At 31.9% G+C, this 24317-nt stretch overlaps 3 protein-coding genes across 3 annotated transcripts; 2 read left to right on the forward strand and 1 right to left on the reverse strand.

Moving 5' to 3' along the window:
• Nucleotides 1-10337: 10337 nt before the first annotated feature.
• Nucleotides 10338-12214, forward strand: K444DRAFT_615922 (FAD/NAD(P)-binding domain-containing protein). Its single transcript, XM_024880825.1, has 8 exons — nt 10338-10527; nt 10586-10906; nt 10969-11252; nt 11305-11366; nt 11424-11502; nt 11556-11665; nt 11736-11966; nt 12031-12214. Exons 1-8 carry the CDS (start codon nt 10447-10449, stop codon nt 12120-12122), a joined length of 1260 nt encoding a protein of 419 aa, XP_024733030.1. The 5' UTR covers nt 10338-10446; the 3' UTR covers nt 12123-12214.
• Nucleotides 12215-13580: 1366 nt separating this feature from the next.
• Nucleotides 13581-15269, reverse strand: K444DRAFT_535714 (cytochrome P450 monooxygenase-like protein; the record flags this gene model as incomplete). Its single annotated transcript, XM_024875313.1, has 3 exons — nt 13581-13752; nt 13820-14421; nt 14493-15269. 3 exons carry the CDS (start codon nt 15267-15269, stop codon nt 13581-13583), a joined length of 1551 nt encoding a protein of 516 aa, XP_024733031.1.
• Nucleotides 15270-19685: 4416 nt separating this feature from the next.
• Nucleotides 19686-22029, forward strand: K444DRAFT_632561 (uncharacterized protein; the record flags this gene model as incomplete). Its single annotated transcript, XM_024883489.1, has 2 exons — nt 19686-20796; nt 20849-22029. The coding sequence occupies 2 exons, from the start codon at nt 19686-19688 to the stop codon at nt 22027-22029; spliced, it is 2292 nt and encodes a 763-aa protein (XP_024733032.1).
• Between the last annotated feature and the right edge of the window lie 2288 nt (nt 22030-24317).

A 24317-nucleotide genomic window follows, 5' to 3' on the forward strand; every position in this document is an offset into this window, starting at 1 on the left:
TAAAAACTAGAAACTTAATTAATAAATTATAATTTTAAATTATATAAATAAAATTTCTTTTATAAATATTAATTTACTAATAATATATAATATTATTATATATTATATATAAAATACTTTATATATTAGTAATAAAAATATTTAGATATCTAAATATCTAATTTAGATACTAGATATCTAGTTTAGATACTAGATATATTAAAGATATTAAAATAAATATTTTATTCTTAAACATTTTATTCTTAAGTATTTTATTTATAATAAGAAATTTAGGAAGTAAAATATTATAATTCCGGAAGAATCTAAAGTTTAAAAAGCTTAATTTAATAGAAAAATTAAAGGTTATAGTTAAAGAGCTTTAAAAATATATATAGAATATATATTTCAGAAAAAGAGTCTTATAAATATAGGTATTATATAAATAGAAAAAATAGTTTCTAAAAAAGTAGTTTTAGAACTAAAAGAAGCTAGTTTTAAAAAATAATAATAATTAAATAGCTAACTATTTATTAATTAGTAAGAACTAGATATTTTCTTTATAAGCTATTAAATACTTTTATAAAGTTAATAAGTAATTTTCTTTTTTAATATAAAATAGACTAGATTTATTTTAGGCTATTAAATATTTTTAGAACTAATCTAAAATCTTCCCTAATTTATATATATAAACTAATTAGTATTAGTTTACTAGTAATATATAATATTATTATATAAATATAAAATACTAGTTATATTAAATTAATTAGAATATAAGATATATAATAGTCAGGTAATATATAAGTAATTAAGGTAAGTAAGCTATAAAATAATACTTATAAATATAACTAATTCCAAGAATTAATTCTAATAAAAGACTAATTAATATCTCTTTCTAAAGCTAAAAGTATCTCTTTATATATTTCCTAGTATTTAGCCAAGCCTATAAAGTACTTTATTTAATTAGGAAATATAATTTTATATAATTTATATAATTCCGATTATAAGCTTTATTTAAAATAGGAAATTAGATCTATAATATTTAATACCTATTTATATACTATTATATATATTTATTATATAAAGTTATTATTATTTAGAAATAAGAAATATAGTATTATAATATTAATATATAATTTCTAAATTTATTAAGTTTAATAAAGTCTAATTTATTTATTAAATTACTTATATAATATAAAATTATATAATTATATTATATAACTATTAATAATTATAGCTATATTAATAATAATTATATTATTATTTATATTATAAATTTTAGTTTTATAAATTACTAAATATATATATTATTAAAAATCTTTTTTAAGTTTTATAAAAAAATAAAAATTAGTTTAATATTAAATTTAATATTATTATTATAATATAATAGTTATTATAATAGTAATAAAGAGCTTAAATTAAGCTAAAGGCTATATACCGGGCTAAAAGTACTGGCTATACGCTAAGTCACGTGCAGTGGCACCACGTGACTAGTACTATATAATAATTACAGTTTTATAATTTATTTTATTATTTTATTACTTATTAATAAATACTTTATAACTAAAATAAAAAGTAAATAAAAAGTAAATAAAAATAGAAATAATAAAGATTAGAAAGTATTTTAAATATTATTAAATATTTCTAAATTTATAAGTTATAACTTTTATTTAAAGTTTTATTATATTTATTATATTAATTATATTAATTATATTAATTATATTAATTATATTAATTATATTAATTATATTAATTATATTAATTATATTAATTATATTAATTATATTAATTATATTAATTATATTAATTATATTAATTATATTAATTATATTAATTATATTAATTATATAATAATAATATATTAAATAATTAAACTTTTAGTAATAATAATAATAATTCTTTTATTTTATTTCTTATTTTTAGTTTTATAAATTTAAATAAGTAATAAATTTTTAATTTTTAATTTCATTTATTATATAATAATTAATAATTTTAAAAGCTAATAATTTAGTATTTTTATATAATATTTTATTTTTATTATATAATAATAATTTTATATTAATACTTTTTTTATCTAATAAAAAAAAGTTAATATAATAATATTTTATAATATATATATATTTATATAAGATTTAATAATATTTTATAATATATATAAGGTTATATATAACTTAAGAATATATAATAAACCTTAGATATTACAGGTATTAATTAGGGAAATCAAAGGTTCTTTAACTTTATAACTAACTACTATTTATATTATAAATATTAGGCTTATAAATTACTAATTATATATATATTATTAGGGCCTCCTATTTAAAGGAGGCTTTTCTGAACTTTATAGGAGAGATAGAGATTAGTTTTATAATATACTAATTTATTCTATTATTTTATTATTTACTAATAAATATCTTATAAACTAATCTTTCTATTTTTAATGAAAGTAGTTTAATAAGTAATTATATCTCGAAATCTATAAAATATATAATCTTTTATTAGAGCTATTTCTATAAAGAAAATTAATTAGATTAATTCTAATATAAGTAATAGTAAAAACTCGTTTAATACTTTTAATAAGGCCCTTTAGAAGCTTCTAAAAGCCAGTAATAATAACTGAAATAATTCCGGTAATAATTAAAATATTAAGATTAATATTTAAATAACTATTATCTAAATTATAGAATAGAAATTATATACTAATATTGAAATATTCTAATAAAAATAAGAATTAGTAAATATAATTAACTAATATATCCTATAGTTAGAATAATATAAGAGTACTTTTAGAGATATCTTATAGTTTACTATATTTTATAGAAACTTTATTTATAAATTTATTCTATTTTCCTTAGTAATTCTTATTAGAGAACTTCCTAAAATGGAATTAGAACCTATTTTCTTTCCTAATATAATAAGCTTTAAAAGTAATCTTAATACTATTTATTAGGAGCTACTATATAATATTTTAAAGATATATTTAAACTAAAAAAAGCTTTTTAAAATCCGGATACCTGATTTATATTATAGAAAGTTCTTTAAGAAATAAAGAATATTTATATCTTTCTGGGAAATAGTCTTTAGAATTTAATCTTAAACTTATAATAAATACTTTTCTAGAATTAACTTTACTATAAGTACTTTTAGAAACAAATCTTATAATATTTAAAAGGCTATAATAAAATAAAGCCTACTATTATATAAGATCTATTAGAAGCGATTTAAAGCCTATTTAGCTAATATATTTTAAGTACCTCAAACCCGTTAATAAGATATCTTTAAGAAGCTCTGAAATCTTTATTAGAAAAATAATAAAATAGTTACTAAATTATATATTTAAATAATTAGTCTCGAAATTAACTAGGACCTATATCCTAAAAGAGACCGGATTCGGACTCTTAATACTATTTTATCTAATTATAAGACTTATTAGATACTTATATCTATTTTTTTAAAAGATAAGATAGTATTTATTTCTAAATAATTTAAGAAAGTTCAGAAAGCAGAATATATTATTTATTCTAAATTAAGGAAAATAAAGATAAGAAAGTCTAATAAGGATAATTCTACTTTTAAAAACTCTAATTTAGTAAATTCTAATTTATAAGGCTAATAAAAAAGAAAGAATAAGTTCCGAAAATTATATAAGAAACTTTTAAATAATATTTTAATTTCTTTAAGGCCTTAATAAAATACTAGTTCTATTTTAGATATAGTTTATTAGACTTATAGATAGAAAGAATACTTTTTAGAAAGTATAAAATATTTCAAATATACTAAATAGGCTTAATATAACTCTAATAAGGCCAAAACTATAAAAGAATTAAAGTATTTATAGAAATAGGTTAATACTATTACTATTAAAGAATATTCTAGAAAAGATTCTTTTAAGAAATAGGAAAAAGGAAAGACTAAATCTTAAATATTAATAATTTTAGCTATAATAAAAAAAGATATATTATTTTATATAATTATTTAAATAAGATTAATATAGCCAGAAATAAGTATCTTAGAGATATATAGTAAATTTAGTAATACCGGATTAGATTATAACTTTCTTAATAATAATTGGATTTAAAGCCGGGATTTTATTATCTTAGCTAAATATAATTAAGAATTTGTAATCTTTTATAGAAATAAATTTAAGATTTATTAAGTCTATAATTTTAAAATATTTATTATAAATAATTATAATAAAATATATTCTTTTAAACTCCGGTTTTATAAATATAAGAATATTAGCTCTTATAGCCTTATTTTTAATATAGAATTTTATAAAGTAATTCTTATATAATATATAGACTATATTAAGAAATAATAGATATATATACCTATATAATCTAATAATATTAAGATTCTAATACTAAAAGAATTTAATAAAGAGTTTAACTAGTATCCTAAACTAGTATTTTAAGTCTTATTTTTAATTAAAGGCAAATATAACTATTTTAAATAATAGGCTTTATATATTTATAATAATTACTAGGTTTCTATTTTATTATATAGTTTTAGTAATACTAAATACGAGTTTTTAATATAATAAATTAATATCTTTTAGAAAGAGGCTTTAGAAGTATTTATTTATCTCTAAAATAATAAATATAAAGACTTTTTAAAAGTTTTTAATTCTAATAAAACTTCGAAATTTCCTAATCTTAGTAATATTAAATATTCTATTAATATAGATAATACGGTCCTATATAGGCCTTTATATAATCTATTAGAAATCTAACTAGAAGTATTATATTTATATTTATAAAATATATTTTATAAATATTAGATAAAGCCTAGTAAAAGCCTAATAGAAGTATTTATTCTTTTTATTTCCAAGAAGAATAAAGGACTATATCTTTATATTAATTATTATAGATTTAATTAAGTTATAATTAAGAATTAATATCTGCTTTCTTTTATTAATAAAACCCTTAACTAGTTTTAAAAAGCCAAGATTTTTATAAAGCTAGATCTTAAGAATATATATTATTAAATAAGAATTTATAAAAAATATAAATAGAAAACGGCTTTTAGAACCTATTATAGCTATTTTAAATATCTTATAATGTTTTTTAGACTAGCTATATTTTAAATATATATTAATATTATATTTATAAAGTTTCTAAATTATTTTATAGTTATTTATTTAAATAATATCTTTATTTATTTTCGAAATAAAAATAAATACTATAATTATATTTGCCAGATACTTATTAGATTATATAAAAATAACCTGTTTTATAAATTTAGTAAATACGAGTTTAATATTAAGAAAATCGAATTTTTAGGTTTTTTTATTAGAATAAAAAATATTTATATAAATCCTAAACGGATCTATAATATTATTAAATAGCCAGAACTAGAATTATTTTATAATATTCAAGTATTTCTTGAATTTACTAATTTCTATTATAAATTTATTTACTATTACTTTCAAGTAACTATAGGCTTAATAAATCTTTTAAAAGAAATAGAAAAGAGCCGGAAATCCAATCTCTTTATATAAATAAATAAAGCGGCTAAAAGCTTTAAGACTTTAAAAAAAACTTTTATTATAATACCTATTCTAGTCTATTTTAATTCTTCTAAAAAGATTTATATTAAAACTAATATATTAAAATTTATAATTATTAGTACTATTTTATAATAAGTTAATTCTAGTAATAGCCCGAAAAAATACTAGTATCTAGTAATATTCTAGTTCCGGAAATTCTCTAGAATTAAATATAATTATAATATTTATAATAGGGAACTATTTATAATTATTAAAACCTTTAAATATTAATACTATTATTTTAAAGAGTTTAGGTTTATAATTAAGGTTATTATAGACTATAATAACCTTTAATATTTTATAGAAATAAAATATCTAGAAAACTATTAAATATATTAGGTAATATATTTTATAATATATAATTTTAATATTATTTATTATAGAGATATCTTAAATCTAGTAAACGGACCTAATAAAAGACCTAATTATAAAAAAGATTCTATTAATATAACTTGGCTTCTAATCTTTTAGAATAAGCTAAAAAAAGCTTTTATAATTATAATTTAGAGGTTCTTATAAATATCTAAAAAGTCTCCTCTTTAGAATAAGTATTATTTAATACTTATTATATCTATAATAGCTAAAGAGAAATATTTACTATAAAATAAATAAATAAATTATTTTATAGATTTCTTAATTATAGAATTAGTTAAAAAATAAGATATAGGGAAATATTTTAAAGGCTTTATTACTATAGCTAAGGTAATAGAAATATCTATAATTATATTATTTAATAAAACTAAAGACTCTTTAATCTTTTAAGTTTTTAAATTAGATAGTTATAAATACCTAATTTCCTATATATAGATATATATAGCTACTAAAAGAGCTATAGTACTAGCTTCTCTATCTAAATCTCCTCTAGATATTATCTAGATAATTTAGAAAAACAATTCTCGATATTAGAATATTATAAAATAAAGACTTAATAAGAAAGATACTAAAAAAAAAGAAATTTAGAAAAATAATTCGGGCCTATTTAGGTACTATTTCAGAATTATTATATCTAATAATTCTATTTTATATTAAGAAGTTATAAAGTTTTATTATAATAACCTAATAGCTAATTATTATAGAATAAAAAAGACTCTCGAATTTCTTAGAAAATTCTAGTATTAGAAGAATATAGAAAGAGATATTTATAATTATTATTAAGAATATAATATTTACTAGAGAATTAAGGCAAAGAAGTATTTATTATATAGTTTACTTAGTAGTTTACTATAGTTTAAAAGACCCTAAAATAAGATTTCTATAGATTTTATTATAGGTCTATTACTATATAAAAATCTAATAAAAGGTTCCGATTTTAATATAATTCTTATAGTTATTAACTAATACTCTAAAATAATAAGATATATTATATATTATAAGACTATTAATTCTCTAAAGCTTATTAAGATTATATAGGAATATATTTTCTTGATTTTTGGCTTTTCTAATAGAATTATTTCTGATTAAAAAATAGTATTTACTAGCTAGTTCTAGTTTATTTTCTACTTTTATTTAATATATAAATAGTATTTAAATATAGCTTATTATTTTTAAATAAATAGTTAGATAAAAAAACAAAATTAGATCCTGAAATACTATCTGAAATATTATTATAATATCTAAAAAAATAACTAGTTTAAAAAGTTATTTTTTATAGAATTTATATATAATAACTTAAAATATTAGGTTTTATAAAATATATCTTTTTATATATATTATAGATATTATTCTTAACTTTTATAGAATCCTAAAGATAGAATTATAAGAGAGATACTAGCTATATATAAGAGACTAGAAACCCTTAAAATAGAATAGAAAAAGCTCGAAGATTTATAGTATTATATATAAAATAACTAGAAAACCTATTATAATAAATACTAGTTAGCTAAATATTATTCTAAAAAAGTCTAAATAATACTATTAATAAAAAATATTAAATTTAAAATAGAGAAACTTAAACTAAAATTTATAGGTCTATTTAGGATTCTTAAATATATTAGTAATTTAATATATAAGTTAGAACTACTAAATATATATAATTATTTATATCTAACTTTCTATATTTCTTTTTTTAAAAAGTATATAGTAAAAAAGAATTAGAAGTTATATTTATATTTTTCCGGAAAACTTCTGGAATTAATAAATAATAATAAAGAATAAAAATAGGAAATAAAAGCTATTATTAATTACTAATAAAATAATAGAAATAAGAAATAATAATATTTAATTAAATAGAAAGCCTGGCCTGAAAATTATAATATCTAGTTATTTACTTTCTTTAATTTTAAAAATTTTAAAAGACTTCTGAAATCATATAACTAAAACTACTTTTTAATAGTTTCTTAAGATTAAAAAAAATTCTGGACTACTAAAAAAAAAGGCTATTTAAAAGAAAGAGAAAATCTAAATAGCTAAAAAAAGGCCCGGAATAGTAATAGAAATACTTTTTTCTTAAAGTTTTTTTACTTATAAAAGTTTTTTAGGATTTTATTAAAGCTTATAAGAATTATATTTAAATTATTAGAAAAAGGTTTAGAATTAAGAAAAGTTTATTATAAATAAACTAGTTATAGGTATCTTAAATAAATAAATTCTAATTCCTATAAATTCCTAATTCCTAAAATAAGAATACTAAATACCGGTTTTATTTAGGACTTAATAAAGAATTAACTAATATTCTCCGGAATCTGCTTATTTTTTTAATAGAATATAGTTATATTATAATAATATTAGTATTAAAAATATTAAGAAAAGTAAATAAAGAACTTATAATAGCTATATATATTTTATAAAAGGCCTGAACTTCTAAAATCAGGTTCTAAATAGCTATAAATATTATATTATTAGTATTTAAAATACTAGTAGTAAACTACTTAGTAATTTCTATAATAAGCTTAGTAATAAGATCGATTTCTTAAAAATAGATATTATAGTATTCTTTTAAGAAATTAGTAAATATCTAAATATATTAAAAAAAACTTACTTTCGGAATACTAACTCAAATAGTATTATTATCTATTTTATTAAAACGGAAAAAAGAATTCCAAAGCTTATTAGTATTCTTCTAGTTTTTAAAAACCTAATTAATAATATTATTCTTATTAATATAATACTATTTAGGATATATTTTAAGAAATTTCTTGAAAATTATAATAATATCTTTCTAGAACTAGTAAGCCTCTAATAAGTAATAAGGAATCTGAAATTATATTAGCTTTAATAGATATTAAAGCTAAAGAACTTACTAATATATAAGATTTATATTATAATAGTTATAATTCTTTTTACTAGATACTATAATATATAAGATAAAGAAATTAATAAGTAAATACTTGAAATATTTCAAGTATTTACTAGTAATAGGAAAGAAGGCTATAAAATCACCTTTATATTTATTATTATATAGATAAATAATAAAGCCAGAAGAAGATATTATAGAATTAATTAAAAAAAATTAAAAAAAACTTAGAAAAGAATAGAAAAAGAAGCTAGAAAGTAATAATAGAAAAAGTTATTATATATATAATTATTAGAAAGAAAGAGAATATATAATAATATAAAGAGGTTCTTTTATAGAAATAGAGAACTACCTGAATTAACTACTAGTTTTCGAGCTAGTCCTAATCGGAAATTAATATAACTAATTAATATATATTTCCAGAAGCCTATAAATAATTTCTAGGATCTTAGAAATATTTATATAGGTTTCTTATACAAATATTTATTAAATTCTTTCTATATAGCTATTTAGATTATTCTAATATAAGATCTAATAAATAGTATTAATTTTATAGAATAGTATTTTAGTACTTTGGATCGAGCTAATCAGAATACTCAGATTCCAAACAAAATTATAATTACTAGCTAGCTTTTATATCTGGGATATAATTACTCTTTCTTTTTATTTATTTAGCCCTAATCTAATTTAGACGATTTTTATATCTATTACCTAGATTATATTAGTAAATCTACTTTCCAAGATTCTAGAAGTTTACCTTAATTAAATATATAATTAATTAAATATTTTACTAGAATAAATTAATAGATCTTGGGAATAAGATCTTAGAAGAAAGATATAGTTATAATATATATAGGGTTATATATAATTTAAGAATATATAATAAACCTCGGATATTACAAGTATTAATTAGGGAAATTAAAGGTCCTTTAACTTTATAACTAATTACTATTTATATTATAAGTATTAGACTTATAAATTACTAATTATATATATATATTATTAGGGCCTCCTATTTAGAGAGGGCTTCCCTGGACCTTATAAGAGGAATAGAGATTAGTTCTATACTGAATTTAATACTATGGTTTTATAATATACTAATTTATTCTATTATCTTATTACCTATTAATAAATATTTTATATATTTCTTTTATAAATATATAAAATAATTATTATAAAGAAATTATTATAAGAGGCTATAAAAGATATAAAAAAAGATATAATAAAAGTATTAGAAATAATTATATAAAATAAAAACAAATATATAATATAATATAATAAGAAAAACTTCTTATAATAATAGAATTACTTATAATAGTATTATAGTTTAATAAAAGCCTTTCTTGGTTTTTATAGAGGTTATATAATGGTTTTAGCCTCTTAATAATATAATTAATAGCAGCCTTTATAAAATAATAAGGATATACAGGAATTAGCTTGCTTAGGAACGAGTTGGATTGTTCTATTACTGCCCGTTCCATACCCCTGGAACGAATCGGCAGAAACCGATTGGTCCGGAATTTCGCCAAGCCTGAAGCCGCTCTTCAACCAACATCGAGACTGTTCCAACGGTATATCCACCTTCGACAGCAGGAGGAACTATATGTTGTATACCAAAGCAGCCGCATTAAAACTAATTTCGAGGACAAGCTGTCTTTCAGTTATACTTAATTTTCATCAGCCATAATTCAACATGAAAGTTATCATAGTCGGAGCTGGAATCGCCGGTCTCTCCGCAGCAATTGGTTTGCGTCGAGCAGGCCACGATGTTCAAGTGTGTCGTCTTTGCCCAACCACTCTCTTCCTCAATCAGCTGACGCCTTCTCATCTAGATCATCGAGAAATCCTCCATGCTTCACGAAGTAGGAGCCGCTATCAACGTCTGCCCCAACGCATCCCGCGTCCTCGACACCTGGGGATTCTCCGTCAAACGCGCCCGTTTCGTGACAGCTAAAACAGTAATCTTCGCTTCTGGAGAGACATTGAAACCGTTTGATAAGCAGGATTATGCATATATTGAGAAGGAGTATGGGGCTGCGTTTTATTTTTCGCATCGTGTGGATTTGCATAATGAGTTGAGACACTTGGCTACGAGAGAGGAGGGACCGGGAAAGCCGGCGGAGATTTTGGAGAGGAGGGAAGCGGTTGGTTATGTGAGTTACGGGAATCACATCAATTTCCATGATTGGAATTGTGACTGATGATCAGGATGTAGGATCCGGAAGGAGGAGTGGTGAAGCTATCAGATGGGACGACGATGAGAGCAGATTTGATTATTGGGGCTGATGGGATCCATTCCAAAGCCGTAAAGTCTGTCGTTGGCTACGAAAACCCTGCTGTTCCCGTGGGCATCTCTTGCTTTCGATTCCTCTTGCCGAGTCAAGAGATTTTCGACGATCCTGAGACTGCTGGGTTGATGGAGAATCATGATGGGAGAGGCAGAAGCTATGTATCTTCGAAGGATGGCCATCTACGAATCATCATGTATCCGTGCAGAGAGTAAGTTACTCAACCTTGTCTTGAAGTCAGCGTGACTGAATGTAATACCTAGAAATCAGGTGCAAAATCTGGTTTTTACGTGTCCGGACAGCGAGAAGCTCAATTCCTCAGAAGGTACGGGAAGTCAGAGTCAATCGCTGGGTGTGGATGTATGACTCACATTACATTTAGGTTGGAACATCCCTGTTGATAAAAGTGTTATGCTTGAGGAAATGAATGGCTTCCATCCATCTCTGGAAGCATTATTGAGGTCTGCCAAATTCCCCTAAAAGAATAGAACGGCATCTTCTTACAATGTTATAGGAAAGCAAGCAATGTCAAGCTCTGGAAACTTCTCTTCAGAGCTCCTCTTCCCACATGGCATAAATCTCGCGTTGCACTTATCGGTGACGCAGCACATCCAATGCTTCCATGTAACAATCCTCTCTTCCTCTCTTGCTCCCACACCCTCAAAACATCTTCAGCCACTCACCTCCACAACAGACCAAGGCCAAGGCGGCGCACAAGCCATCGAAGATGGTTGTGCTCTCGGCCTTCTTTTCACCAATTTCTCCGCGACAGACGCTACCTCCATCTCATCTCGTCTAGATTCTTTCGAAAACGTGAGAAGAAATCGTGCAAGTGCTATGCAGATGTTTTCGAACGCTGGGCAGGATGAAGCAGAGAAAATAAGGGAGTCGGCGCTGCCTTATGTGAAAGATGGGAAGGTGCCATGTAAGTACTGTTTTGATGAGAGGGGGAAAACAGGGAAGAAGTGCTAATAACGAATTGGGGATAGCAAATCCGAAGGAGTATACGGAGTACAATTTTAGGCATGATGTGGTCAAGGCGTGCGAGGAGGAATTGAGGAGGATAGGGGAGAAGAACTAGTTAGGCATTAGTGTTTTTATTACGCTGGAATTCGAACAAACTCGACTATACTTCCAAAGAAATGATTTATGGGCCCTAATTTTGGGGAGTCCACCATCTACTCGTGCGAACCATGCAACTTCATACCATGAAGCCGTGCTAACTACGAGCACGAGAGAAGGTTAGGCACCTAATGACTGCACACCTGTGAGATTACTCCTATTTTCTATACCCAGTGAAATATGCTGGCCGAATCAGGCGCCGTGGGTTGGACCTTTCCAGGGTGTTATAGGCTGTGTCCTGTCTGCCATTTACAAATATGAGTCTTCCCCTTCTTAATCTTGCCAGCCACCATTCTTTTCGTTACCTTTAGCCCAACATTCACTCTCAAACCCACTCAAACCATTCCGGCATGCCGTACCAATTCCGCAATCACATTCGTGTAACAAACACAGCCGACTTCATCAAGTGCAGCTTCGGGCGCGACCCTCGAGCACACCGAGCCCGCGACCGAACCCACGCTCGGAAAAAGACCAGAGTTGAGGAGGCCAAAGAGAGGCCTGAGAGGATTATCCGAGGAAGGTGCTGGTGAGTTCCAATTACCACTCGCAGAAAAGATCGTGCCTAATTAAAATGAGGATTACCCAAGGCGGCCTTTGATGAGATGCCCTCGTTGCAAAAACACAAAAGACGCAGGGTCGAGCAGTCTAAGGATCTCGTCGACACTGAGAGCTTGTGGATACCAGTATTAGAGAGCCTCGACATGCTCTACCAAGTCCAAGAGAACCACCAACGCATGACTACGACTATCGTCGGAAAGTGGAGATCGAACACCACAAGCTGATTTCCGAGTCGCGGGAGCTCCTAAATTCCTAAGAATGCAGACTCCTTGAGGGCTTCAAAGGCACGGACAACCAAGTACGCACACTCGTTGCAGATTTGGTTGAGGATTTGCAAGCGCAACGATATCTGTTTGAGAAAGGGTTCAAAGACATGGAAAACGTAGTACGTACACTGGTCGTTGATTTAGTTGATAGTATGTACGCTCAACAACGCCGGGTGATTGCTATAAATCGATCAATTGAGCGATGTGGAGTAGGAAAGGAAGACGATAGAGCCGGCGGCGCCAGTTATTGAATGCATCTTTTCCGTCAAACGGCTGAAAGATGCAAAGCCAAAATTCGAGGTCCTTCTCCTTGATGTATTGCATAAAGCAGATGTGCAACCACATAGTCCTCACCGTTGATCTGACCACCTTCAATGACCTGTCCCCATTCCCCCCAACGTTGGGCCCTAGTGTTGATGTGATGGGTACTTTTCGTAAAAGTATTACCACCTGGGCTAAGTGGTGGGTTCCAATACTCGTTCTGCTTACCTCCTCCAGGAGTAGCCGTGCTCCCAACTTCAACCCTTCTTCGACTTCGTCGAAGTATTCGTACGCCCTGCATATTTATTCCGCACCTCTTGTCCCCGTGTCCTTTATTCCTTCAAATCCTGCTCAATAACATGAAACTTGACAGCATCCATCGGCCGATGACTAGCAAAGAAATCATCATATAACAAATCGTATTCACTTAGTTCATTGCCTTTCAAGTGCTCGAATCTTCGGAAGATCGACCCTAGAGTCACGTACATCTCACAAAACGCAAGCCTATGCAGTCAGCCTCACTCCCAAACCATCCTGAATAAGTTCCAAGGGATCGGTGCAGTGAACTTACGGCATCCCAACACACATCCTGCTCCCTTTTCCAAACGGCACAAACGCCTTCCACATCTTCTGCTTGTCGCTGGTCAGCGCCCATCGTTCAGGAATGAACTCCTGAGCATGAGGAAAGTAGTCTTCGTTCCGATGCAGGACCCAGGAGGACATAGAGACCGTGAAGCCGGTGGGGATGGTGTAGCCCTCGAACTTGGCGCCGCCTGTGGGGACTATGCGCGGGAGGCGGGAGATGACGCCGAAGGAGAGGCGGAGGGATTCGTTTACGACGCCAGTCAGATATGGAAGGCGTTCCAAAACAGTAAGTTCTATCTTGGCATTTGGATCCGGAAATGCAGCCTTCAATTCTGCCGTGAGCTTTGCGTAGATCTTGGGATTCTTGATCACCTCGTATACTCCTGTCGTCAACCCATTGCCCGTTGTATCAGCTGCTGCTGCCAAGATGCCATAGGCTTCGTATTTGATCTGATCTGGGGTTGGGGGGACCCAGCCTTCTTCGGAATTTGGCGTCAGCAGTTCGTGGAAGATTGTTGTGCGCGTTTTATTGTTGACCCGGCCGGCCTCGAGATCGGCTTTGGCGACGAGGATTTGTTGTTTGGCGTGCTATAATTCTCGTCAGCAAATGGAACCATAGGGAGGGATTTGGGAGGAGTGCGGTTTGGGGGAAGACATACTTCTTGCAGGTTCAAGATCTGCGCAAGAGGCGGACTCATTTTTTTCAACATCCATGGGGGAAGGCCGTTCATGATTCTCAGCTCTGGCCACTGCTGGAAAACCCACAGCGCAGGGCCAATGCCTCTGACCAGCTCAAAGAAATTGGTGCCTAGATCCGGGGCATCAAGAAGATCATAGCACTTGCTGAACATATATTCCGTGATAACATCAATCGACACAGCACGGCATCCATGGTGAATATCCAGCATTTCTCCCGCCTTTGAATTCTTCGCGATCAGAGCACATAGCTTGTCAGCCTTCTTCTGCACAATGCTTTGCAATTCCAGCACCATGGCCCGCGAAAAGAACTTGTTCAATGGCTCGCGACGGAGACGGTGCAGCTCGTTGGGACAGGAGGTGAAGGAGGCATATTCCATGCCAAAGGCATCGTAGTATCTTGGATCCTTTGCGTACTTCGACCTGACATAGTATATCGTCTCGTAGTTCTTGGGGTCGCTCAAGGAGACTTCGTTGGGGGTGATGCGCACGATAGGGCCGTATTTCTTGTGCAAGAGTCCGACCTGCTTGTAGAAGCGACTGCCATCTTTGAAGCTATGGTAGGTCTGGTAGAGGAAGGTGAGGGCTGCGAGCCTGGGGCCTGGGATTTGCGCGAGCGGGTGGAAGAAGAGACGGTAGACGACGATGTAGGCGACATAGGAGGTGATGGGAACTGTAGCGTAGATCACTGCCTGGGAGATGCTAGGGTAGCTCTCGAGTCCGAGTCCCAACCACAACATGATAAATCGATATTTGAATTTTTGGGGTCAGACATGTAATTTCCAACATGCGCAGGGGTGTTTCAAAGCGCTGGGTCAGCAAAGTCGTCTTGGTTGGTGGGTATATAATAGTCGGACTTAACGTCGCGACTAAAAGGGGCCCTTCCCTTTAGTCGGGGAAAGCGAGTTGGCCCGCGAAAGCGAGTTGGCCCGCGAAAGCGAGATGGCCCGCGCCAAACCAAAATTACTATGCGACCGTGGACAATTATATTGCACCACACAATAGATAACCCTCCATTTTATGGGCAATTAAAGATATAATATTTTATTACTCTAATGCTACGAAATCTGCATTTTGAGCTATTGAATTAGTCAATATTACTGATCTAGGTAGTAAAGAACATAGAACTACCTCCCCCCCACTAACCCCACTATTTATACCCTCTCTTGCCTTCTCTATCTCCTTATCTGACCCCCCAGATTCCACTAATATTGCCCTTATATATAGTTGACTAAGAGGGTTCCTCTTCGCACGATGGGCTTGTTCTGATGCGAGTATTATAGGGTCAATGGGGATATCTGTAAAGATTACGGGGTCTTTGGCTTATATATGATCGAATTCAGCTTGCTCCTTAGCTACCTTATCATAGAATAATTAGTGCTTGATTCGAATAGCTTCAATCTCGTCTTCTATAGGTTCGTTTTGGGGATCGCGAATCGGTATTAGAAGCTCGGGGGGAATAATCATATTAACTCCAAGGACTCGCTTTCTAGCCTATGCCTCCAGATCCTTTATTATCTTCTTCCTCTCTCTCTCTGCCGCTCGTGCAGCAACTCCAATTCGTTTTAGAGCCTCCTTCTCAGCTAATTCGGCCTTTGCAAGCTATTTCTTTGCCTTCTTTAGCTCCTCCTCCACTACCTTCCTCACTTTAATCTTCTTCTTCACTAGAGCATTAGATGCGTTCATCCACCCCCCTCTTTAGAAACTAAGTCGTGCGTTTAGCTTGGCCTTATAACGTTCAACCTGTACCTTGCGAGCATTCTGGGTATCCAGCTCTTATAAACTTCTAAGCATTAGGTGATTCTTGGAGCCTTAATCATAACTAAATACTCTTTGCAAGGGGAGGAGCTTAAAGCATCCAGAATCTTATTATTGAGATTATCGAGCCATAGAACGTATTCGTTATATAAAGAAGGAGGTTTTGGAAGGGTAGGTAATTAGTATTCATAAACAGGAGCAGGAGCAGGCATAGTAAATCGTGCGTTTTCTATATCCGATTCAGTTTCCGATTTAGATCCAAACTCCAGGAATTAAAGGCTAGTATCTTTCCTTCTCTTTTTGCCATACTCCTTGAGCTTTCTCCATACTGCTTTAAAACTAATAGGCCAAATTCCAGTATTCTAAAAGGCATGTTTAATTATACGAATAGTAAACGTCTTCTCTCTTATTCCAGGAAGATTGCGAAAGAAGTACTAGATATTATATTCCGGCTCATACAAGCGAATCGCATTTATAATATTAACCTATTAGTAGTATTTCCATTCCCTAAAAACACTAATATTATACGGTTAAAGTAGGTAGGTTTAGTAAGAGGGAAATTAGATAATTCATATCTTATTAAATATAGCTTTTAAGATAAAATTGTCCGCTTAGTAGCAAGTTACTCTATTAATCAAAAAAATATACCATTTCTTATTAGGACCGTAATTATTATACTTAATAAAATAATCTAATCAAACTATATAAATACCCTTATTCGTATATCCGGTAGAAGAGACTATAATAACCTTATAACCGGTTATATTTTCGTGGAACTAAGAAACCATAATCATAATTCCAGGAATAATAACTACCGGTGGAATTACCTTGCTATCTACAGATATATATTCGATTATTATAAGGGACATGCGATTTTCTGGTATTCCGGTATATATCTCCTTAATTCTAATTAGAATAACTACTTCCTCCCCTATAGGCATATAAATTCGAGCTCCTTTCTTGTCCATATTATATATCCGATCGCCATGGCATATACCAGTTTCCTCAAGTACCAGACAATATTCGGTTTCAAACCAGTCGCAAAGGCTTTATTTGGTATAGAGATTAACGCGGTAGCTCGCAATAGGCTTCGTTTTAATCATATGGAGTTCTGGAGTGCTCTTTAGCCATTGAGAGAACCACTTCCAAGAGAGAGCTGTCTTATTATCCTCCGTTCGCATCCACATTACGTAGTTATATATTATTTGCTTTGTGGCTCCTTTCCCTCCATTAATCGCATATAATACCGCATACTAAATTAATGCCTCGTATTAATCAGGACATAGGATCTTGTTCTGGCCTCCCTACTGTACTTTCTCCTTCTCTATCCTCTTCCTCTCTCTCCGCCATGCTTTCCGTATAGCATCTTCGCTCCTGACACCATACGCGCGTATAGCAGTGGTGGGACTCTCCTCTGGGTTCTCCTTTAGGAATTGGATAGCCTCACGAAGCTTATCCTTCTCTGGCATATCGCACAGAAGCGCATTTATGGGTAGGATACTCAGGCGAGCTATTGCAGTTAAATTGGACAAATTTTGTGGGCTGGTAATACACAAATTAATTGATTTTTACTATGGGAGTTGCATACAAATTCCAAATTTACGCGTTTTGGCGCGGGCCATCTCGCTTTCGCGGGCCAACTCGCTTTCCCCGACTAAAGGGAAGGGCCCCTTTTAGTCGCGACGTTAAGTCCGACTATTATATACTACGGGTTTCATCGGAGGGAGCTACATTGAGAGGAAGGCTCTGCAGCAATTCCCACGCCCCGTAACTGACGAGGTTAACAAGTCTCAATAGGGTAATACGACATATAGAGTACATTTATCCCTTCGTCCGGTGAGACATGTCCAGCGCTAGCAAGGGGGGTGTGGCTGCACGCAAGCCTCTTGAAGCGTAATAAAACGAGATGAGGCTTGCGTGCAGCCACACCCCCCTTGCTAGCGCTGGACATGTCTCACCGGACGAAGGGATACGGCACGCCCAAGACCCGAGAGCGAATTGCATACGGCTAGTATATTCAAAAAAAAAATCCAAAAAAAAATCAAGGCTAATTAATTATAGTTAATTATAAATTGATTTAGTAAATTTTAACTTGACTTGATTTAATTATAATTAATAATTATTATTATTATATATTAAGAAAACCTAAATTAGTAAAAGAGTAGAGGGCAAGCCCGTATTAGGAAACCGCAGCTGCAGCATCAGGCAAGGCACGCACACGTGCCCGCCGCCGCTTTCGCGAGGTATCCCTTCGTCCGGTGAGACATACTCCACGCTAGCAAGGGGGTCCTAGCTCAGAACTGTAAAGTCGTACCTTTGCTTAAAAACTTGTTAGTCATCTATCGCCTTTTCGCCCTGAGCCAGGCCCCCTTACTAGCGTGGACTATGTCTCACCAGACGAAGGGATGAAAATCTCGCGACGTCCACCGCTCGCTTCTCCTCCTCTTCTTCCTCTTCCAACAACCCCAAAGTCTCTACCTTCACAACACTCGGTGTTGGCTCACTATTTGCATTCGGCTCTTCCACCTAGAATACTTTGATCGGCCACGCCGCAGCTGAGAAGACCGCGTTAGCGAGGTGCGAGGCAAGCGGCTCTGTGTTTGATTATGTCTCAAAGTTCTCTCTAAAGGCTGCTTTAGTAGCCTTGTTTGCTCCTCAGAGCCGCTAAACGCCCAGTCATCGCTTTGGTTGATCGGCGATCGAGTGGATTAAGTGAGGCTGCAATGTCTCACCAGCAAGAGAGTCACAGCCAGCCTGCGTGGTCAATCAACGTTACACAAGTCATAATTGGCTAATTGTCACTCATTCCAGCCACGAACTCGCTAAGGTATGCCAAGAGAGTTCGAGAATGGCGCTTCCCGTCAAGCCTCAACCCCTTAAGTTGCTTTTTCTAGGTTGCAAGGCGCCCTGTCTTTCAGCCACGGTCTAATAAACTCAGTACTCTTGAGTGTAAGGGCTCAGAGATCCTGAGAGAGTGAGACATATGTCTCTGCAAATTCGTGGACTCTGGTGCATACCTTTTTCAGCCTCTTAAAACAGACTTAACCTCCACCATCGCCGGATTCTCTCCCCTCCTGTCGTACTTTCCCAAGCCTGCAAAAATATCGACACCTGAGTGAAAAACATCTGGGAGACAGAATATGAACATGAACCTATTACAAGTTCTACAACGTGGAATGACCGTCGGAGAGGTTGCTGGAATAATTAGCGGTGTAGCTTCCATTGGTGAGACATGACTGAGGTCTAATTATACAGTTGGCCTTCGCTGACGGCTCGCGGTTTCCCTCACTTTGCCCTTATTCGTTGCCCTTATTCTCGTATGGTCGATCAGGAACAAACAATTGAACGCCTCGACTTGGTCAACCGCAGCGAAGACTCTCCAGGGAACTCTCTGGCCCATGATTCTGCGGTCTGATAGCGCTCGTACCAAGTCTGTGGCTCGTCGAGTTAATGTTGCTTCTATAACACTCACTGTCGCCATTGTTCTGCAACTCGCGGTTCACATTGTCACCCCACTGCCCCTTGTTCAGCAAATACAGCCCAGAGACGATTCTTCCACTGTGTCGTTCAAGTATGCTCCTGACTTGACGTTTTTCGGGCAAGGAACTGCTCCACGACCCTCGCAGCCACTTGGTCGGACTTGTGGAACCTCGGCTTTCACAGATTGTACACCATCTAATGAGTTATTTGATAAGCTCTCCTCTGGGAGTATTGGGACAACAGTCGCAGGTCCAAAAGATATTCAATTCCGGAACATGTTTTTTTACCAGAATCAAAGCTCCAACAATGAGCAAATAGTAGTCGGCTTGACCCTACCGATGCAGAATCTATTATTGAATACTAACTTCACGATAGTCGAAGGCCTCATTGTGGATCCAAACAACGGTGGCGTTGGTTTTCGTAACCATACTATTCCTATTGGCCTTCAGCTTGGAGCCACCTGGCAAGAAGACATTCTTTGGATTCAACCAGAAACCGTCTGTACAGCAAACAACTTTTCAATACATTTTCCATTTGGCAACTCACATGTCAATGAGTTTTTCCCTGTGTTAAACACAGGGACAAGTCCGAATTCTGCATCGAACAGCTATTTGCAGGACGATGGTGCTTTCGTCTACAGGAATTGGAGCATCCCTTCTCCTCGTTGGGACATCTATGGTCCCGATTCTCTCTGGAATATCACCGGGCCAATCCCCGATCTCGCTCAGAGACCTTTTTTGGGGGCTTGGTGGGACAATTTCTTCACCGCTGCTGCGTTGAATATATCCGCAAATTCTACCACGCGTGTTGGAACACGGTACGGCCAACATTTTACAAACTACACAATTGTCGTAAACCCTTTTGCTATTACAATCAGCAATATAGATGGGGCGATCTTTGATCAAGCGATGCCGTACAATTTATACAAGTTCTTTTCTGCAAATCTTGATCGTTACATCGGCAACTTCGGGGATTTGATCCCGGGAGTCAAGGAGGCTTTCAACTTTACAAGCTACTTTCTAGAATACGGTAGGACACCCAATCGTATTACTATCTTCTGAAGAAGACTAATAAATCAAAGGTCGTCGCTGTTTTGGTTTCGACGGCTTCAACGAGCCCGACCCATTGAAACCATATATTAGATGTGGAAATCTTTATGGAGTTGCTGTTCCTGATGATCCCGATCAAACTGAATTTCAGATAGATAGTATGGTGGGACAGCCTGCATATACCTGTGCCAGTTCTGTGAAGGCAATAATTAAGACGGTGGAGTTCACCTTTAATGGAACCTCAAGCTTGAGTAATCTTGTCGTCTCGAGTATTACAGACAAGAACTATACCAATACAGAAGATGAGCCATTGTGGGGAGTTGAAAAGGTAGACCCATCCCAAAACCTCAACATCAGCGACATAAATCTACTCTGGGGACTCGTTAGCGACATTTACGAGAATGATACCGAGATATCTACCATTCGAGGGAAAGAATTTTACCTTCCAGTTGCTTATGCAAATAACGATATGAGCGTGTTCAAAGATAACCTTGCTGCTGCTTCAGTTTTTACAGCCGCCTGGAACACCGCCTATACGGAAGTAGCTTGGATAGCTGGTATCTCCTTCGGCGGTCTACCTTCTTACTCAGGCAATATCCAGTATTCACTATTTCTGAAATGGCGCGAGCTTTCCAACACAACCCATGGAGCTGCTATAATCCTGAATCTCATTTGGACCGATCTCGTGGCTTCCACTGTTGTTGGAACCACGACTGGATTTGAGAAAAGCCCCGCTACCCAAGACTCAGGAGTGCTGGGCCAGAGACAGGCTTACGAACATCACTCTGTGGTTGTCTACAGCAATCTCTTGTTTGCTATACCAGCATTTTTGGTATTATGTCTATGGGTCGGACTACTGGTTATTACCATTGGTCTCCTCATAACGCGCAAAGTGACTGGAGCTATGCTTTCATATTACATGAACCACTCTTCTCTGGGCAGAGCCGTCCTAAACGCAGAGCACCCTGATCCTGCAATGACAACACTCAGTTCAAAAGATTGGACGGAGAACTTTGGCAGTAAATGGCTTGCAATATGGCCTTATGATCAGCATACATCGATATTGCAGTCGAATGGGCAAGGAACACCTGACTCCGTGGCACATCAGTATGGTGAATCAGGTGTCGGTTCGATGGAGTTGACGTCTTTGAGTGAGAGGGGTCTGCCGCGTGTGCTCTCGACTGTTGAATTACCTCGTGATGAAGGGTTATGATTCGATTCCTCATTGGAATTAGAATTGAGATTCTGAAGACCGAGCAGATATTTTGGTGTCAAATAATTCTGGAGAGATAACTGGATTGGAAGTGGAAAGACGATTTAGTAGAACAGGCTAAGGTTATGAAGATGCTCTTGATTAATGAATTCGAAACGGTAACATCGGCCTTGCGAGTCCTTTCTACACCAGTATTGACATGAAGTTCGCGTCCATCGTCACAGTTCCTTACCAAGTCGAATTCTGCAGGTATCATCTTCGTAATGGCATCGAATTGTAAGGATACTAAAAAATTAGAAGGAGGCTGGGAATGAAGGCGTCTGGAGGTGGGAACGCTGCCCTCTTATACTCAGACGGAGGGTCCGATGCGCAGCCGCGAAGAACTCCAGGATATACCCCACAATTACATGAACTTTCATAGGATGCCTTAAGCTCAGAGGCGCTGATTCGTTGGAGAACCGCCAGATGGAGGCTTGCACTGTCGGTTTCTCGATCAGGAATCCCCTTGTAGGTGACAGTACGAAGCACTCCTTGCATCAAATGCTGTCAGACTTGGCAATGGCCATGGCTGGTGCGTGGACTAGGCAATGCGTCACCTGTGCCATGGTGGGCAGCAATTGAGAACAGCCAAGAGGAAGCAGCGTAATCCTCAAATTTGGACGAAAGTCTATTTCTCTGGAGCGCGCTTACTAAAGTTTATATAGTCTGCAAACCGGCTTGGATTGATTCTTACAAGACGGTATCTGTGGATGGTCCTCTGTAATTTGGTTAGTGGACTTCCAAAGTACCTGAAGACTTCTTAACCTATTCGCCGTTACTAGAAGTATCCCTGGCCAACTGCCCAAACCCCCATCCGCCCACTGCCAAAAAATCAATTTTTAATTACATCTTTATTATAATTATGAAACCTTTAATATATTAATATAATATAGTATTTTCAATATCCTAATAAATATATATTTATTTTAATCTTATAATACGGCTAGAATTACCTATTAAAGTTGAATTTTTATTTTTTTAATATATATTCAATTTAGTAAAAAAATTTAAATATAGTAATATTTATTAAAAATTATAAGATATAGCTATATATTAAAAGAAAAAAGTTTAATTTTAATAAGTAATTCTAGCTATAATAGATTAAACCCGTAGTTTGAATTCAGTTATATAATTCGGTTATATAATCTTTATTATTATAGCTATAGAAATATATAATATATAGCCTATATATATTTAGCTTATATAAGAATAAGACTTTGTTTTTCTTTCTTTAATTATTTCTTCTTATATTAAAACTACTAGTTTTCTCAATATAAAAGCCTGGCCTTTAATATTAGAAATAATTCCTTTAATTAAATTATTATATACTAGTAGCTCTCGGAATTCCTAGCTTTTTATTAATTTTTTTTCTCGAATTAGATAAAATAGCTTTAAATAGCTAATAGTTATTTCTTTAGTAAACTAATATATTCTTGAAATAAATTCAAGTTCTTAAGGGCCTTATATATATCTTATAAACTCGGCTTAAAATAAGAAAAGATTATTATTATAATTAATTATCTAATATATTTATATTTAATAATTCTCGAAAGAAATATCTTATTTAGGCTATATAGCTATAAGTCAAGCTATAATTTAATATAGGAAATAATAAGAAAGTTTTTTTTATTAAATATTATTACTTTTAATTATAAAAGAAAGCTTTATTATAAGTTATATTATAAATAAAGATTATATATTAATAAGAAATAATTTCGGAATTATATAACTAATTAAATACTATATATAATATATAAAAAGAAATAATAAATAGCAAATAATAAATAATAGTATTCTAGTAAAAAAATAAGCTTTATATACTATATAAAATATAATTTTTTACTTAAATAAAACGCGAAATCTTTTATATAAACTTATATAAAAAATAATTATATGTTTTATAACTCCCGTAATATTAAAGATATTAAAAATTAGAGATTAGAAAATTAATTATTATAAGATATATAATAATTCTAATTAAAATAATTTATATTAATTAGTATTTTAATAGGCTTTTTATTATTTTATTACTTTTAAATCGAATTAATTATAAAAGAATTTATTAAGCTATATTAGAAGAAAATAATAATATAACTAGTAACTAATATAAATAATAAATAAAATAAAATAATAGCTTTTATTTATATTTTATTTATGTTCTAATTAAAGTATTTATAAATAGTATATATATAATAGGCTAGCCTTATTAAATAAGCCCCGGGTATTTTTATTCTAATATTACCTTATTA

This window comes from Hyaloscypha bicolor (genome assembly GCF_002865645.1).
Source record: "Hyaloscypha bicolor E unplaced genomic scaffold K444scaffold_118, whole genome shotgun sequence".
In the NCBI taxonomy this organism is placed as follows: Eukaryota; Fungi; Ascomycota; class Leotiomycetes; order Helotiales; family Hyaloscyphaceae; genus Hyaloscypha; species Hyaloscypha bicolor.